This window comes from Gouania willdenowi, chromosome 14 (genome assembly GCF_900634775.1).
Source record: "Gouania willdenowi chromosome 14, fGouWil2.1, whole genome shotgun sequence".
NCBI lineage: Eukaryota > Metazoa > Chordata > Actinopteri > Blenniiformes > Gobiesocidae > Gouania > Gouania willdenowi.
This window is the reverse complement of record NC_041057.1, coordinates 27,740,670-27,758,664: the sequence shown is the minus strand read 5'-3', so window position 1 is coordinate 27,758,664 and position 17,995 is coordinate 27,740,670. Positions and strand designations below refer to the sequence as shown.

The window sequence follows — 17,995 nt, the reverse complement described above, 5'->3', positions numbered from 1 at the left end:
AATGAAAACAAAGAGAGGGCTGGCTTACATCGCTCTACGGTAACCCACAAGGATGCAACGCGAAAAAGTCAGAAAAAACTGTGGTGGGAAAAAATGAATACATTTAAAATAAAAAAAAAAAGATATTTTTCTTTTTAAACTCGAATTTGCAAAATAAAATAGTTTTATCTACAAATTTGATAAATCGATTAATAATTATTTTTGCCCATGAGTAATTTAAGCATTATAAAGAGAGAAAGCAAAGGGCATGTGCTCAATAGATTGAACAGGGAATGTGTAAATTCAGCGATTTTGACCATAAAAATTTGTAACAGTACTACTAGTGAATCCTTTGGCTCTACGAGTACTACCAGTTGACTAAAAGCAGTCTACGAGTACCACTAATTACAATTTAGATTTTAGTTGTATAATTAGTAAACAAAAAACTTGTTTGACTATTAAAGATTTATGTGCACTAGTACATGAGTAAACCGTACTAGTAAAGCAAAAGTTAAAATTAAGTTAGTAAAGTAAAAAAATCTAATGTTTAAAAGTCATGCAAAATTGTTTAATAGTAGATGATTTTGCAAGTAAGGTTATTAGTTACGACCTACTTACTAGTAAGGTTTACTCGTGCTCTAGTAAAACATGTTTTTTTAATATGAATATAGATTGGCTTGCACCATATGAAATTTCTGGGCTTTTGGAAACTTTTTCCATTTGTCTGTACTTCACTTTGTGAAATTCTTAACAGCTGGGATGTTTTTATGTCCACCGAAAGCTTCAGATCTTTGAGTGTATGTCTGTGCACTGAAGAGCTACTTTGCACAGCTGTTACAGCTGTTGCTTTCAATCTGTGCTCCTTCAGCTTTTGATATGCTTCATTTTCTGTGTGCCTTTCCCCTAACCTTCAACCTACCTATTAAAGCTGCTCCTCATAGCCTCAGTCTTCCCACAAAAAACATTAAGGCTCCATTCTTTTTCAGCCACAAAGGATTCCATTCAAAAAGTCCTCTCTGATATTTCCCTCTCAGTGAAACATTCCTTGAAACTCTTGTCAGAGCTCAGAGCAGCTAATAAATCACCTAATCCTCATCTACTACCTTTCTGTAAAAGCCGCACCGCTCAGAGTGAGTGGAGCATTGTGTGGCTCTTCTAAGAGTTTCTCTCTTTGAGATCTGTGTGCGCGTCGAGGCGACCGTGGATCAAAGGGGGACAGAGTGGAGGCCACCAACCCTGGCGTATGGCCCTTTCACCCTCTCACCCACACTCTGCCATTAATCTGCAGGGTTATAACGTGCAGCACCTCCTCCCTACGCCTGCTAAGTATTTACTCAGCTGACCCACTGCTGTTTGATGTTTACTAGGAGTCAGACAGACCCTGGTGGTGGGTTCAGTCCTTGTCTCACACACACACACACACACACGCACACACACACACACGCACACACACGCACACACACACACACACACACACACACACACACACACACACACACACACACACACACACGACTCTAACCCTCTTGTTGAGTATGCTGCTCAGAGTAAGTGTAGGAGGATTACAGTTCGTGCAAACGTCAGTGAAGGTTAACATGCAAGTATCAGGGTGTAACACGATGGAAAGATGGAGGCTCTATCAGCCATCTCACTGCCACTGATATCGCTCCTTGTTTGCCCCACAGAGTCCGACAATCTCCCAAAGAACACTTATCTGTTTTGCTTGTGATTCAGACTGGGATCTCTATCTGCGTGTCTGTGCATTTATGCCTGCATGTGTGTGAAATGCAATACTCTGAGCTTGCACTGTGGAAGATGAAAGAATAACTGGAAACTCTGTGACTGGAAGAGTGGACCTGGAACTTTTCAGTGTAAAGTTTGCATTCTTACATTGGACAGTTTTCCTCACTAATATACAGTATTATGTATTCTAGGGGCCTCGAGCAGCGCACACACTCATGGGTCATTCCATGTCATTTCAACAAATTTACAGCACATCCCATGCACTTTGCACATATCTGACTAATCATTAGTGATTCGAACAGTATATGTACATAGCTGAGGCATATGCCAAGTTGTTTACTGAAGGTTTAAACATGTTTGAGCCCTGACAAACTTTTTTCCAATTTTAAGGAACTGGCATGTCCACCAGATAGGATGTATAGCAGATCTTTTTATTTATTCTGAAAGTGTTGGTGGAGCTGTATTACTATACCAAATAGTTTTCTATTTGATGTAGTTCCTGAGATATTAGAAGCTGAAAATTGAAAACAAATAAGGACCCACGAAAATCGACACATACCCCCCTCACTAAAATAGCCATATCTCAAAAAGTATTTATCTAATTAAACAAAAAAATTGCAGTATGCCAATTGAATGATGATAAAAATCATAATTGTTTTAGACCAAAGTGCGTGGCCATTTATTCAAGTCTTCCCTGGATGTTCTGTTCAGGTTTTTGTTGTTGTTTTAAATAATATCACATCCACACTTCACCTAGCCTCTTAGATCTTCCAAATTCATGCTCAAACCAGTACTTATGGCACAAGCTGAAGTTTCTGGGTTTAATAGTAAAGGTGTGGACAAGACCAAAGTCAGGCTAGTATCGAGGTTATCGTTTTCATATTTATGACCTGAAATGTTGATATGGATGTCAGTAACCCTAGTCTTTCATTTAGAAAAAAAGCTTAATCAATCCATTTCTAAATATTTAATTCATTTCATTTTTTTTTTTTTTTTTCGAGCAGGGACAAGAAAACAAAAAACAAAAGAAACAAAAAAGACTTTGTTTACAAGGAAACTCAAACAGAGAGAAACAATCAGAGATGTTTAAAATAACAGATAAGATCCACATACACCTATAATTGTAATAATATGTCTGCTCAAAAGGGAGGGGAAAAGAAGAAATGCTTATTTAATCCCACCCCCATTTCTTAATCAACAAGTTTCATCATATTGCTTCCGTCTGTTTGGACTTCTAGAAATACACAATGTGCTAATTACTATCATTGATATTCTGTAGGATTGTAACGGTCCCTCCGAGCTTCTCCCACGACCTCAACCCTTCAGGAAACCACTGCAGTGCTTGAACACAGATTTGAACACTATTCACTCCTACGAGCAATTTGAACACTACAATTAACCAAACTTTCATGATTTTTAAAAGTTTGGAGGCAAGTTCAGCTAGGAAACAATCATGGCGAGAATGTGTAACTTCTACACAGAGTTCCCAGGTCTGCCCAAAGAGTCAAACGCAGATGTTCTGGCTGCTAATCCTTTCACCGCTCTGCTTCCGAAATATATATTTGTATAATAGTGTTCATATCTGTTTTTTTCAGCTGCTCATTGAACTTCATAAGATTCTGTTATCAATCTAATGTCATCCTTGTTTAATTTGATCACATTTTGATATGAGCTCTGTTCCTTGTTAGATGAGTCCTTCAGTTAAACCCTTTTTTAGCTGTTAATGTGACCAATTTCTGAGATTTTTCTAAATGTTTCAAAGTAAAGATAAAACTCTGGTACATAAGAATCAGTTCAATCGTTTAGTCTTGCGGCCCATTTCTGAGCTTGGCCTTTGATTAAATTTGAAATTATTTTTGGCCTTTTGCCTTAACACCTAGTATTGTAGCAAGGCCTGTTTTGCTGTTTGTTGTCTGTAATAGATGTTCCTTTATCCTTTTTATGTTTTTTTTTGAAGCACTTTATTGATTGAATTGGCTCTATAAATCAATGTTTATAATTAGTTGAAAGGGCAGGACATCACATCGGCTTTTAAGTCTTGACTAATGGTCTGTATACTAATGCTTTTGCTGTTGCTCACGAGGCATGTAGTTTGGGGAGATGCCAGGCAAGAGTTGTGGTTACAGAAGCAAACTCGGTGACTATTGTGAAGCTTTAGTGGTTTTTCACTCTTGGATTTCTCTCTTTTCATCTTTTAAAATCCAAACATTTACATTTTATTGGATTCACTTTTCTACTTGATGTTCCACTGATCCAAAGCTCTGACAGTAGTGCATATTTACAACTTTCCATGCTGCCACTCACCACAGGATCTTTGGTGCGATAACGAACTGATAACCTCACTGTCTCCATCAGTTAGACACCCTCTGTTGACACCTGCTTGACGAGACATGTGCTCAGGTTTCATCCAAAGAGATCTATGCCAACCTTTTTAAAGCATGGACATTTCGGTCTAGGTTCAGTTTGTTTCATTGAACATGTAAAAAAATAAAGGACGAAAAAGTCCAAATAAAGGTAAGAGAGTTCAATTCCATTTTTATTTGTATAGCGCAAATTACAACAAAGTCATCTCAATGCGCAGAATTTAAATCTCTTTCTGTTTATTGAACCTGAAAATTTGACCGTTTACAGACAAGCCCATGTCCGCTCTTGCAGTTAGGTTATGTTATGATTCATTCCTGTTTATGTGGACTGTAAATCATAACCGGCTACATTCGAATTTGAATCTCTTTTTGTTTATTTCAAAGCGACCATTTACAGATGAGCCCATGGACACTAGCGGTGAAATTAATGCTATTATCCGGTATACGCAGTGACGTGCCGTGACCACTAGGGCTGGGTAGGCACGTTGCAAACCGAGACCACCAATGACAATTTCATATGTTTCTGCTGTCAAGCGTTTATACAAATAAAATTGATTTGAATTGAATTAAGTAATTTCCAACAAAGTCATCTCAATGCGCTTATCAAAATATAAAATTCATAATAAGAAAGAAAAAACCCAATAAGATCCACATGAACAAGTGTTTAGCCATCTAAGAAAAATAAACATCATAAACACCATTAAAGAAACATAAACAATTATTTAATATAGCCTCCATACTCTCCCAACAACATATATCTTATGACACGGCAGCACATCTGTTGTTTGTGTTGGAAACACAGAAACACCGAGAAAATGACAACTCAGAACAGCCTCAGTGAGGAGCATCCACAAAGTCAATCCTTCCTTTTGTTCCATTCACTGTGAAAAGTATGAAACATGTTCTGACCTTACCTTTGCTGAAGCTCTGGTAACTCAGGTGTTCGTCTCCATCTTTTAAAAGCTGTCGTTTTTCCTCAAAGCAAAGTTTCTCTATCATCTCTAGCGCTGTCATCCTGACTGTAGTGTTGTCCCGCCCACTAGCTAGAGAACGTAGCAGCAGCAGTCACGTGTCATCTATTCACTAACTAATGTGCTGTGAAATTACGTATAGCATTTAGCATAGCGCAGTTACGTGCAAAGGCAGCTCTCCACACTGCCTTTACGCGGAAATTGATGTCACATTGGGGACCTGACTGCGCATGCGCAAACACGTAAAATAACGCAATGGGAACGGAGGCAGAAGAGCGACGTGCCTTTGGGAGGGGGCGTGGCCTCCCTCTGCCTTACAGCGGAGCGAAAAAAAAAGACTGCAGCTGTTCCAGGAAATAGCGCTGTTTAGTAATTTGGGCTATGAAACGCACAAAATGCGAACACTTTCAAACTTATAGGTACTGCAGGCTATTGGAAATGGAAAAATAAATAATTTATAATTAAAAAAAAAAAAAAAAAAAATTAGAATTAGAATTAAATAATCAAAATATCAATTCACCCTTGGGTAGGCACTGCCTACCTTGCCTACCCTGATGGCACATCACTGGGTATACGCTTCAGCATACAGTATATTTAGGTTTAGAGTTTATCCTTAAAGGTGTTAATGGATTTCAGTTAAGCTTAAATACATTTTGTTTTCCATTGTCATTCTGCCTTGATGACAAAGGGACATTTATTTGTATAGCGCATTTCATACACAAGACCATTCAATGAGCTTTTCATCATTAAAGATGCAGCAATTAGAAAACATTAAACAGGGTTTGAAATCTACAATAAGGTGAATATAAAACATCCTCTCAGTCATAAGCAGAGAAAAGGGGAGCGTTTAACTTAGATTTAACAATTTTCACATTGGATGCTGATTTCAGGTCTGCTGCAGTTTGCTCAACTTCTTTGCAGCATAAAAACTAAAAGCAGCGTCACCATGTTTGCTCAACAATCTGGCCTGTGTCAATAGATCTGAGAGACCTGCTGGGTTCATACCTGACTAACATCTCACTGATGGATGAACCAAACCCATTCACAGATTTATACACCAGCAGCAGAACTTTAAAATCTATTCTGAGGCTGACTGGGATCCAGTGTAAAGACTTTAAAACTGGACTAATGTGCTCTGATCTTTGTCTTGGTTAAGACTTGAGCTGCAGTTTGCTGAACCAGCTGTAGATGTGCTTAGAAAATAACTTTGCTCCTCCAAGTAGGACTTGCAATCTGTGCAACAAAATGTTCTGGTCCACAGTGTCAAATACAGCAATTAAATCCAATATAATGAGAACGGAAATTTTTCCTAAATCAGTGTTAAACGTTATGTCATTGATCACTTTGATAAGAGATGTTTCTGTGCAGTGATGAGAACCAAAGCCTGACTGAAATGTATCAAATATTTTGTTGAAGGATAAGATCAGATGTTTGAAGATGTCCTTCTTAATGGTCTTGGCCATGAATGGATGGTTGCTGATTGGTCTATAGGTACCCAGTATAGAGGCATACAGTGTTCTCTTTTTACAGAGGTTTCTACTTTCAGAGATTCTGGTACTGTGCCTGACTGGAATAAGCAGTTGATTATCTGACACAAATCAGTCACTATTGACTATACAACTGTTTTAATGAAGTTCGATGACAGCATGTTAAGGCAGCAAGTTAATGGATTTAGCTGCTGAGCAGTTTCCTCTAATGTTTTAGTCTCCACATGTTAGTTGACTCATCCCTCAGTGGTTGAAGCTGGCTCACTTTGTTCGGGTCTGAATTAATTTCAAGTTTTGTTTTTTCCATTGACCTTCAGCTTTCCTACGATCAGATTTTAAATTCCATGTCATTTAAATTCCAATGAGAGGTTCTCTTTTGGTAGGATGAATTAGCCACTGCACATACAAAACACAGGCATTTCCCTTGATGTACTACTGTTTGACAAAGATTATATGAATGGAAGGGTGCAAGTATACTGTAAGCATGAAATATTCAGATGAAGCATGACATATTTAATGTGAGGAAGAGTAAAGAGCCTGAAAGTAATGTCTAATCAAATGAATAGTACACTGTATTGTTGACGGTCCACTTTATGTTTGGCTCTCAGCCTCATCTGCCACATGTTATCACTGCAGCTGATTGGATGCCAAAAAGCTGGAACTCAACTGCACTTAACCTTTTTCCATGATACACGTTAAACTCCACAGTTCCCACTGCACTCTGACACGTGTTTAGATAGAATATTCACATGTTCATTGGGTTATTTATACTTGGTGGAGTTCTCAATACAACCAGTTTTACAAGTTTGTAGTCAATTAATCAAACAAGCTTGTTTTTTGATAAACCTTTTGGATCCTTTATTAAGTATATTAAAACCAAGATTAGTTTTGAACTGTGTTCAATATATAATGTTGCAGAAAAAAGAGCGGGAGTGCATGCAGCTGCGGATAGCCGTGCTGCGCAGTGAGCTGCAGCGGCAGAGGAAGGCCCTTGGCAGAGAGTTCGACCTACGGCAGAAGGACAGGTTACAGCTGACAAAGAAAGGTAAACTTTAGAAATGTGCTTTGTGAAATATTTAATCTTGCTTATTGTTTCCTTCTAATAGATGCTCTTCTTTTTATGCATATTTTTTTTTCTTTTATGTTTAAAGATAAATTTATGTTTAAACACAAGCTGACATAATGAGTGATGGATTGGGTTGAGTCACTTATTAACATCAGATTTGCTAATAGATCCAGTCTGAAAAAAAATAAACGTTTGTTAAAAATACCATTAAAATGAAATGCTACAGTAACACATTTACGGTTTGTGTGTAAACTTGCAATTATAGAATGTAAGACAACATAATGCAGGTAAGTTTAAAGGGGACATATCATGGTTTTAAATCCTTCCTTTTTACATATAAATCATACAGTTGTGGTCTATATAAAGCGGAACTGCAATGCTTGGGTCTGAATTCCACATTATTATAGCTCCACAGGCCCCTTTTCTACCCCTTTTCTGATGTGCTTCTGAGTGCAACTTGTTTTGGTGCGGTCTCTTTAAATGCAAATGAGACACTCCATACCCCGCCCCCTCTTCAGGTGACACTCGGTTCAACTCCACCCTGCTCGGCCATTTTTGTAGTTTGATAGAAGAGATACGGCTATGTAGCGGCGCATAAACTTTTTATTCAGAGGTTATTTACAAAATGTCAACAACGGAATACTTGTCCATCCAGCCTTACATGTTCGAGCCAGAGTCTGACCCAGCGGAGCGAGATGAAAATGAAGATGATGAACCTGCAGAACCCTAAAAAGTGAGCTAACACAAGCACCGAGCTAACGCTAGCGCCATGCTAACGTCACGAAATGCATTTTAATACAGTCTTTTCAAAGACAAAAACGGCAAAATGAAATGACTAATGAAAACTTTAGACTTAAATTAAATCACGTAGGCCATATCATCAAGGATCTAAAACGAGCACACAGCGCTAACATATGAAGTCTGAAGACGGTGCAACTGCTAATGCTAACAAAACAATGACAGGGACGTCTTATCACACTTTTTAGCGTTATTTACAGCTTACCGAAGTGCTCTATTCGTCGTCTCCAAAGATAGAAGGAATTGAACCCTCAATCAGACAAAGTCTTTCGGCAAATCCTTCTTTATACTGGTGGAGGTTGCAGAAGCAGTCATCCTTGAAGTGCTTCGCACACAAAAATGACCTTACCCACAGATGTGGGTACATTTCCGTGAAAAATAAAACTCAACCAGGCACTTTGAAAAGGTTCTGATGCTGGGAGACGGTGTAATGAAGTGTGTGGGTTACTACATCCAACAACCAAACATTTTGATTTATCCTCTTGTAACTTCTGCATCCTTGAGCTTGGACTACAAAATAAAAGCGAGTAATAAAAATGGCGGATTGCTCGAAGTGTTGGACCTGGAGTTGATGTACTAATTTGGCAGTTCCGCTGCAAATACTGTGATGTAATAGTTCAAAAAACGTAATAGAGAATAGAAAAATCGAAACAGATTGAAAAATATGAGCAAAACAGAATATAAAGATATCAACGGAGCACCTGAAGAGACTAATTTGATTTTTTTCTGTACTTCTAAGCACTCTAAATATACAACAAAATGCATTTAAGGGCTAAAAAAGTGGATTTAGCATGATATGTCACCTTTATGGTTCCCTCATTGTATTGAAACCTCCAGCATTGACAGAAAGGGCAGCACTTTATTTTTTAATCTAAGATGCATATTTTATCACATATTTAGTGAACAGCTTTAAGACATAACTCGAGTACGGGGTGCTTTTTACCTTATTTACGTTTTTAAATGTACCTTTATAAGGACATTTTCAGCAATGGGAGAAAAAGAACCTCAAACAGATTATTTGCATCTTTCTACAGCTAAGTAAGGGCATGTATGTAGTAATGTACACCACCTTAAAATTAATGGCCTCTCCAATATCACCCTGTTTTTTTTCTCTTTTTTTTAATGTCTCACCCATTCTAAAAATGTTCATTAAAACTTGCTCGTTATAGAGCTAATGTAGCCTCCACATACCACACTATTACCTGAGGTATTGCTGTGCTGATGATTAGTCTTAGACATATCATTTGTCATATATATAAGTATGTGTCTGATGTAAGGAATTTGCCACAGAAAAATAACCCAAGGTTTCAGTGTAGTCTAACAGCAGGAGGGAGGCTGTGAGCGCCCTTTATTACCTGTTCAGTTGGGAGTACAGTGGAGTGTTGTCACATAGAGGAAACCTCAGTCACGCTTCCAGTCAGAGGATCAGAGTCACTCAACACACACGCACACAATGCACCATTCCTGTGGTTTTTACTGCCTCTGCTAGGCCACTGAAGCATGGATGTTTTGTGTAGTGATAGCATTTTAGTTAACTCCATGCAGTCTGTACTGTGCTATGGTAAAGAGTTGAGAAGTTGTACATGCATGATAAACGGGGACAGTGGTGGATGTACACCTGCATGAAACGATTACAGACCAAACCAATCTATGGCTCGGCAAAATTAACCAAAAATCATATCTTGATATATGATATATAGATTGAGTTACAAAATGTTAACAAAACAGACGAAGAACAATTTAAGCAGATCATATCCTTTTCACTGCTTTAGTTATATTGCTCCACTTTTTGATTTTTCCTCTTATAAGGAACAACGCAGTGAATGAGTTCTGTAGTGTGTCCTTTTTAAAGGACGGACTGCGTTGGCTTGGCTGCAGCAGTAGTTTAACACACTCTTAAAATTATACCATATGCTGCTGTTATAGATGGTGTAAGAGATTAGTCATGCTCGAACCTTTAGTAGTTGTCTCTGCCAATTGTGTGAGTGAGCGTGTAGCATAGAGAGAGAGAAAGACAGATATGACTGTGTGTAACCCCCAATTTCTGATACGTTTCCATTAAAGTCTATGTGTCAATTTTCACCACATGCATAACGACTCCGTCAGTGCGACACCCTCCGCAACAGATATTCAACCCTTCTATTTTTGCCGGATGCCGGAGCAACGGTGCATACATTCAGCAAAGAAGCCTGTGTGGGACAGGAAGTAGTGCACAGACACAGAATAATATATCCAGTTTATTTTCAAAATACAATACTCGTTCAAGGCGGATCATATTTCCATTCATTTTCCAACCAGCTTGCTCCTTTTCAGGGTCGCAGGGATTTGCTGGTGCCTATCTTCAGTTTTCTTCAGGTGCTAGGAGGGGGTACACCCTAGACAGGGTGGCAGTGGATCATATTTCAAATATAAATATTGATCTTATCCATGGTTGAATCACAAAGATTTATAGGGCGGGACTGAGACAAATGAACTGTTTGTATGGCTTTATGCATAAATTTATGAGATCTCCTGAATCTTTGACCTCAACAGCCGCGCATCACAAACAGAGGCGGTGGGGATTGACGGACAGCAGATTACTGAGCAGTTATGCAGCTGAAACGTTGAGTAGTTAGGCATCCAATGGAAATGGAAGTCGCAGGAAGTTAGGGAAGAAATATGAAAGGTAGTGATTCTTAAAACTATTATTTTTACGCCAATTGAAGTGAAGCTGTATCGAAACAAATAACCATGTCTTGTTCCGTACCGCGCAGGATAAAACTCTTAATACATCTAAAATCTTAATTGACGGTCCAGCTTTAAACCAAAGAATGATGGTAAAGCACTTGATCTTGTATCAGAAATCATAGTTGTGATGATGGTCTCTAAAGTAGGACTAGTCTACTCACCTTAAAACCTTTTAATAATTTTCAAAGTTTAATTCTGCCATCATAGAAATATTTTTGCACACCCAAAAACTTTAATTACAAGGGTTGCAGCTCAAGTCTTTTTTTCTTCTTCTTCTGCTTTTCGTGAAAAACAATGACTTTCATTTAAATGTCTGAAACGTTTCAGCATGTCTTTGTAATTTGGGTTGAGTATCTCTTTAACACTCCCTTGCTCTTTCATGGGCTCTCTGCTACTAGCTGTTTGACAGGTGCTTATTGGGAAACTGTGGAAAAACATTCCTTCAGCCAATTTGAAAGGGAAAAGGTATTTTAGGAGAAATTGAGCTGCCGTGGTTGAATGAGGCAGCACTGAAGTCTTGTTGTATTTTCCCAGACTCATAACTCAAAAGCTTTAATCCGTGAAGTTGTGCTGTAGCTCTAGCTTCAACTCTTCTAATCAGCCGGCCGATGCTCATTTGTTTCATAATGCATTAATTACAGACAGGATGCTCCTAAGGACAGGTGTTTATAGAGCTGCGCGCAGCAACTGATCACATGTTGGCTTATGTTTACATCAGCATCATATTTTGTTTGCTTCTTCTAATTCTGCCTTTTACTTTGCACAGTTTTATATAAATACATTTGAACCTCAATATTATAGCTGTTTATACAACACACAAAGTTGAAGAAGAAACTGTGTATTAGTCATGTTTAGTATATATGCACATGGGGTCATTTACATACACAATTAGACAAATAACACATTATATGTGGTTTGTTTAGTTCCTTTGATTATCTGTTCTTATAAAATGGCAGAGCATGTCCAAAAACCATTGTATCTTAACTTCTGTCTTGACAGTGAGCTTGTAAAAAAAATAGGTAGTGGAATGCTATTCTGGATTGGTGGAAAAAAGGGAGGCGTTTGATTCCTAACAGCCTCCACTGGGAAGAAAATCAATTCACTCCAGCTGGCATGATGGATAAAGTGGTCAATCATTTTAAAAACTAAAATGAACAGTTTTAAAACGAGTTAGAAAATGCTCCCCTCATTGTAATAACGACCAAATTTATGTTGCTAATTTAGTCGTCATTGAAATAAACATAATCAATTTTATTATTGGCTCACTGTTAGTAAACATATCTATAGTTACTCTTTTCCTATATTCTCAAAATCCAAAGTCAGTGCTTCCCAAATGTTGCTGAGCTCAGGTTTTATAAATGAAATAAAAAAAAAATTGATTCCAAAAACACAAAATCACAACGAGATAAAAAGAGAGGGCAGTGTTACACCTAAGTGGGGGAAGGGAACAGGGAGGAGAGATTCAAGGTAGGAAATTGAAAGGGTGGGGAAGTGTTGATTATTTTAAAGTGAGAGAGATATGTCATGTTGTAGTTGTGCATATGGTGACAAGTGTGAAGCTTAGGTATAATGGTGGTGGCTGTGAACAGAGGGAAGGAGTGAGTGGTTATACCTAAAACTGGTATTTAGTTTAAACCCACTACTTGCACATTGTATATTGTTGTCATGCTTTACTGCTACTTGTTTTACTTGGTTGTGTACGGGTATATTTAAAGTTCAATAAATGTTAAGAGTTCTATTGGTGTATTTAATTTCTAATATATACGTTTATATCATATTAGTGTTTCAATTGTCTTTCATAATCAATGTGCTTTAAAAAAAGTATATCGGCTTCCAAAATTGGCTTTAGATATCAGCCATCGGCTGAATTTTTTTTATTAAAGAATCGGCATTGGCCTTTCAAAATCCAATATCGGTCGACCTCTAAGTTCAACACGAAAACAGCCTTAGTCAGTCCATCTTGTCTTTGATTTAATTAAGAATCCCATTGGTTAGATCATGTGCTGTGGTCGTAAATGTCATACTAACGTATTACTCATACTAAGTCTGACATCAAAATTAGTATGTAGTGCGTTCACATTAGATAGTATGAAACGACTGAGTATGCGAGAAATACCATAATGTACCAGAAGTGTGACAATATCTTGATACGGCGATATATCACAATATTTTTTCGCACAATCAATTATCGATATGCTCACGCTAAGTATCGATTATTTTTAATAAAATTTTTTAAATTTATAATTTTTTTTTTTTTTTTTTTTTCCCAAAACCTTTTCTGCTTTTTCACTAAAATGTGCAGAAATTTGGTTGCTGTTGAAGAAACCAATATTTTGTTTACTGGAATATTGCACTATAATGTGTCACTGGTAAGAAAAACCCTATTGTTTGTTTACAGAAAGCACTATTGGAGATACTTATTCATTTACATTGGTTGACACTTTTTGTTTACAGAAATGTTGCACTAAAATAGTGTCACTCTTCATAGGACACTTTTTCAATTTATTGTCTTTCAGAGATATAAATTGTTTTTTTTCCACTTAATCTTTTTTTTTTTTTGTTAGATTATCGTAGATTGATTTCTGACCAATATATTGATAATCGCAGTATCGTCATATCGTGAGATAATCGTTATCTTGAGCGTTGTATCGCGTATCGTGAGGTACCCAGAGGTTCCCAACCCTGCTGTATACTATATTGGGACATTTTTTAAGTATGCACGGTGGGCACACTAGTCATACTCAACCGCCCCATGATGCATTGCGAGCGGAATCTAAAATTGTCCTGGGACCAGCTTCAAACTGAAAATCAAACATCCCCCTTTTTTTTTTTTTTTTTTTTTAAAAAAAGCATCTCTTCTTGTCTTCTATTAGTTTTTAACACTTTTATAAATAGGGCTCTTGTTTTGAAGTTAACTGGAAGTTTTGTCACTTGCACAATGGATGGTCTCTGAAAATCTCTGGAATGTCGGAATGAATTGTGTTTACATGAGTTTTATGGATGAAATGAGCAGATGTTGATATTTTACTTGGTCACTTTTTCACTTAAAATGCTTTCAGAACTTTCAAAGGTAGGGAATCAACAGAGATATTTAGTCTCAGTGTGCTTCAGGTTTGAAATGTATTTTGGGAAACATGGAAGTATACTTTAGTGGGAACGATCAACTCCTAATCCTCCTAACCATACTTATAGTACATAGTAGACGGTATACACTCATTGAGTTTGTAGTGCATAGTACGGAGTGTACCAGTTCTATCACAGCCACTGACATCACTGGGTGGTGGAGACATAAGCAGGAAGACTTGGGAACACAAAGATATGAGGTAAAGCATGAAACTAGAATTGAAACTAACCAGAATAAACAAAGACTCACCGAAAAACAAAAAGGACCACAACAGCTAAAGCCAACTAAAACCAAACAGAACCTGACAAAGAAAATTAAATCTGGTGTCAACACTAGCAGTGTTCTCAAACATCAGTTGTCAAGGCTTGAAACATCAATCATTGTTTCATGTTCAATTTGTTGAGTTTTCACACGTTCCTGCACTTCTCAGATGCAGCTTTTCTTCCAAACTTCATTGACAGTTTAGCAGCGTGTGTAAGCACATTGCTATGCAGCGTGTCCCCATAGGCCATCCTGTATACGGACTCTTAATCTCCATTTTTCGTCACGCTCTCGAGGATCTCATCTGTACCTGGCCTGTGTGGTCTTCCTGTCTCTGCCCTATTCACAGGATGCATTAGCCAACAAGTCTTATCAGCCTCTTTCCCAGCAGAGCCCACCTCCTTCAAAACAAACAGCTGAGCAAACCCAAACATCCAGTGCCACGCCCAGGCAGGTGTGTGCAGAGAGGAAATTTGCCTTTTCCCTCTTTTGCAAAGCTTGAAGCAGAGTTGCTATCCCGTATTTCATTTATTTATTTAATTTTTTCCATGTTCGAGTACTACCTGAGTTACTACTGGCATATAAAGATATTGGGAGAATTTAAACTCTTTTTTTTTTTGCTTTTATTTCTCTTTGAGGTGATGAAGGCTGCACTGATATGTATCACACAAGTAAACAAATAGTACTCTTTTCAGTTTTTGTTCAGTTTGTCATCCTCTGTCCTGGTTTTTTTTTTTTTTTTAAATGGTCTGAAGAAAAATGAAGGAAGTGCTGCCTTGTTCTTAACTCTGCAACATCTAACAAATAATAGTGAAGGGAGAGCTGTGTCACTGGATAAAGCTCTTGTTTTCAGACCATTTTTTGCAAATTAGCTTTATTCTTACTCAATAATATTCTAATACAGACCTGGCCCTTGGCCTTATTTTGTGTAGCCCACGAAAAAAAAAAAACAAAAAACAAAACATACACAAAATTTCTTCAAAAACCCACAAAATGACTATAAGTAACTTACAGATATACGAAACGACAACAAAAATACACAAAAAACCCATTCACTTGTAATTCACTCATAGGTTTATTGTATATTGTTAAAATGTTTTTTCTTTTCTGAATAGGGTGTATTATATAATTAGTTTTTTTATTTTATTTTTTCACTGCTCTAATAAGGGAATTTTCCCATTGTGTGATTAATAATGTATAATCTAATCTATTTATACAAAACAAAACAAAAAATACAGGACAGAAAAATATACAAAATGACAACAAAAATACACAGAATGACACCAAAAACCCACAAAGAACTAGGGCTGCTCGATTATAGAAAAAATAATAATCACGATTATTCAAACAATTATTTGTCAACCAAAAGGTGATTTATTTTTTGAACAAAAAACACAATATTTTCTTTAAACATAAATAAAATCCTTCAAACAGTAAAATGAAGTATGTTCACATTTGCACAAAACAAAACACTTCTTGCACACGATGTGTGTTTGCTCTAGGTCAGGGGTCTGCAACCTGCGGCTCTGGGGCCTCATGTGGCTCTTTAACTCTTGCAATGGCTCCCTATAGCCTTAAAACAATACATTGAAATAAAAAGTTATTTTCTTACAGAGGCAATTAAAGATTAATAACAAATAAAATAAAGATACAACAATTTGTTAACCTAAAATAAATCACTTTGTGCAATGACTCAGCACCTTCCTACTTCACCTCCTGTAACATCTACAGACCATCAACTTTCCTGCACCTGTGGCTAACCTTACGTTTTAAATTCCTGGTAAGATGATTAAACCAACAAAAACACTATTCTGGAAGAAAATAGAGATTTTAATTGTGTGGGAACAGATTCATTTAACCACCAATGTGCAGGTTTAATATGCAGGATTTATGTGTGGCAAGAAATGAGCAATTAGCATGTGTTGACCACATCATCATGTGTTAACAAACTTCAAGTTACTTTTTGTAGCCTTTCAAATACATTAACCAAAAAAAAAAATCTTCTTTATATAACATTGTGTTCATGTAAACTGAGATTTGTAAGAATATTTTATTTTATTTTAAACTGTTTTTAAGTTGCCATTTACATGATCAATAAAAATCAAATCAAATGAAATCAAACATTCTATATCATTTTAACTGTACAGAATTTAATAAACTTCATCGAGAAGGTATTTTTTTTGGCTCCAGGCGGACTTTAATCCATGTGAGATAAGGCAAAATGGCTCCTTTGAGAGTAAAAGTTGCAGACCCCTGCTTTAGGTCTTTATCATCAAACCCAAAGTGTTCCCTTAGAAGAGAATTTGACTTCCCTTGCTTGTTTACCAAGCGTTTTTGCTGCATTTCTCCTGCTATGTTTTAAGACCACTAGCAACAACTTTCCTTGTGTTATCCTGCAGGCTAGCTTTGGCTTTGAGAGGGGGAGGGCGGAGGGGAGGAGCTTGCATATGTGTGGATTAAACAACTCAAAGTTAGTATTAATAACATGTGTGCCAAGCTTTATTATTTGTAGATGTCCGAAGTCGTGGCTTTGTTTTATTTAGCGAATAAAACGTATGTTTAAAAAAAAAAAGTGAAAAAACAGAAATCGAATTTCGATTAATTGAGCAGCCCTACAAAAAACCTCAACAAAAATATACAAAGCATCAGACAATCACGTTTCTGTGGTACCCACTGTGATAAAAGTTCCCATTTCTGAACTAATACAAGGGAGGAGAATGTATGTCAAACCCCAAGAAAGAGAAGCTCAAAATTATGTTGAGATCACTATCATAATTGCTCACTTAAACATTTGCTCTCAATTCTCTATCTTGTCTTTTTTTCCAATTATTAGCCACATTAGATAAGGTGGATCCAAAGTAGTATGATTCTATGCTATGAACTTGGACAGTGTTAACATTTTTTTGCTTTATTGAATCCAGAACATATTTGTATTGTGAGCTGTCTTTGTGAATTATAAAGCCACCTGAAATAGGTTAGAGCAGTGTTCTTCACACTGGCTCGTGAGGCCATTCTCTGCATGATTCTGATGTCCCACTGCGCTGACGCACCTGATTCCAATGACGCACACTGTTTCAGAGCTTCATAATGACCCGTTCATTTGAATCAGGTGTGCTGTAGACAACTCTATCATCCAGGAGTGTGGAACACTGAGAAAATGGATGGACAGATGAGATTTGACAGAGATGGGCATCACATGAAAGCAGTAGTGCAGTAGATGTTAAAATATGTGTTGGTTAGCAGTGGGATAGCCTGTCTGATCTCCGTGTGACCCGATTTGTCTTTCAAGCTTATCTGATGGAGATACTGCTGAACGTCTCTGTTATCTCGCTCACTCTCCACTCTCTCTCTCACTTTAAGCCCCTATGAAATGGAAGAATCATACATTTAGGTGGAAATATCTTGGAAACATTCTTTGCCATATTTAAATGTTGCTGCATTTGTCTTCCTGAGACCATATGCCGTTTTCTAACAAT

The 17,995-nt window shown here is 37.2% G+C and overlaps 1 protein-coding gene across 1 annotated transcript in view; it reads left to right on the top strand.

The window, feature by feature from the left end:
- uvrag (UV radiation resistance associated gene) overlaps positions 1–17,995 on the top strand; it is a 163,461-nt gene that overhangs the window by 29,994 nt on the left and 115,472 nt on the right. Inside the window, exon 8 of the mRNA XM_028467535.1 lies at positions 7,462–7,588. Within this exon, the coding sequence (XP_028323336.1) occupies positions 7,462–7,588 (127 nt within the window). The remainder of the gene's footprint in view (positions 1–7,461; positions 7,589–17,995) is intronic.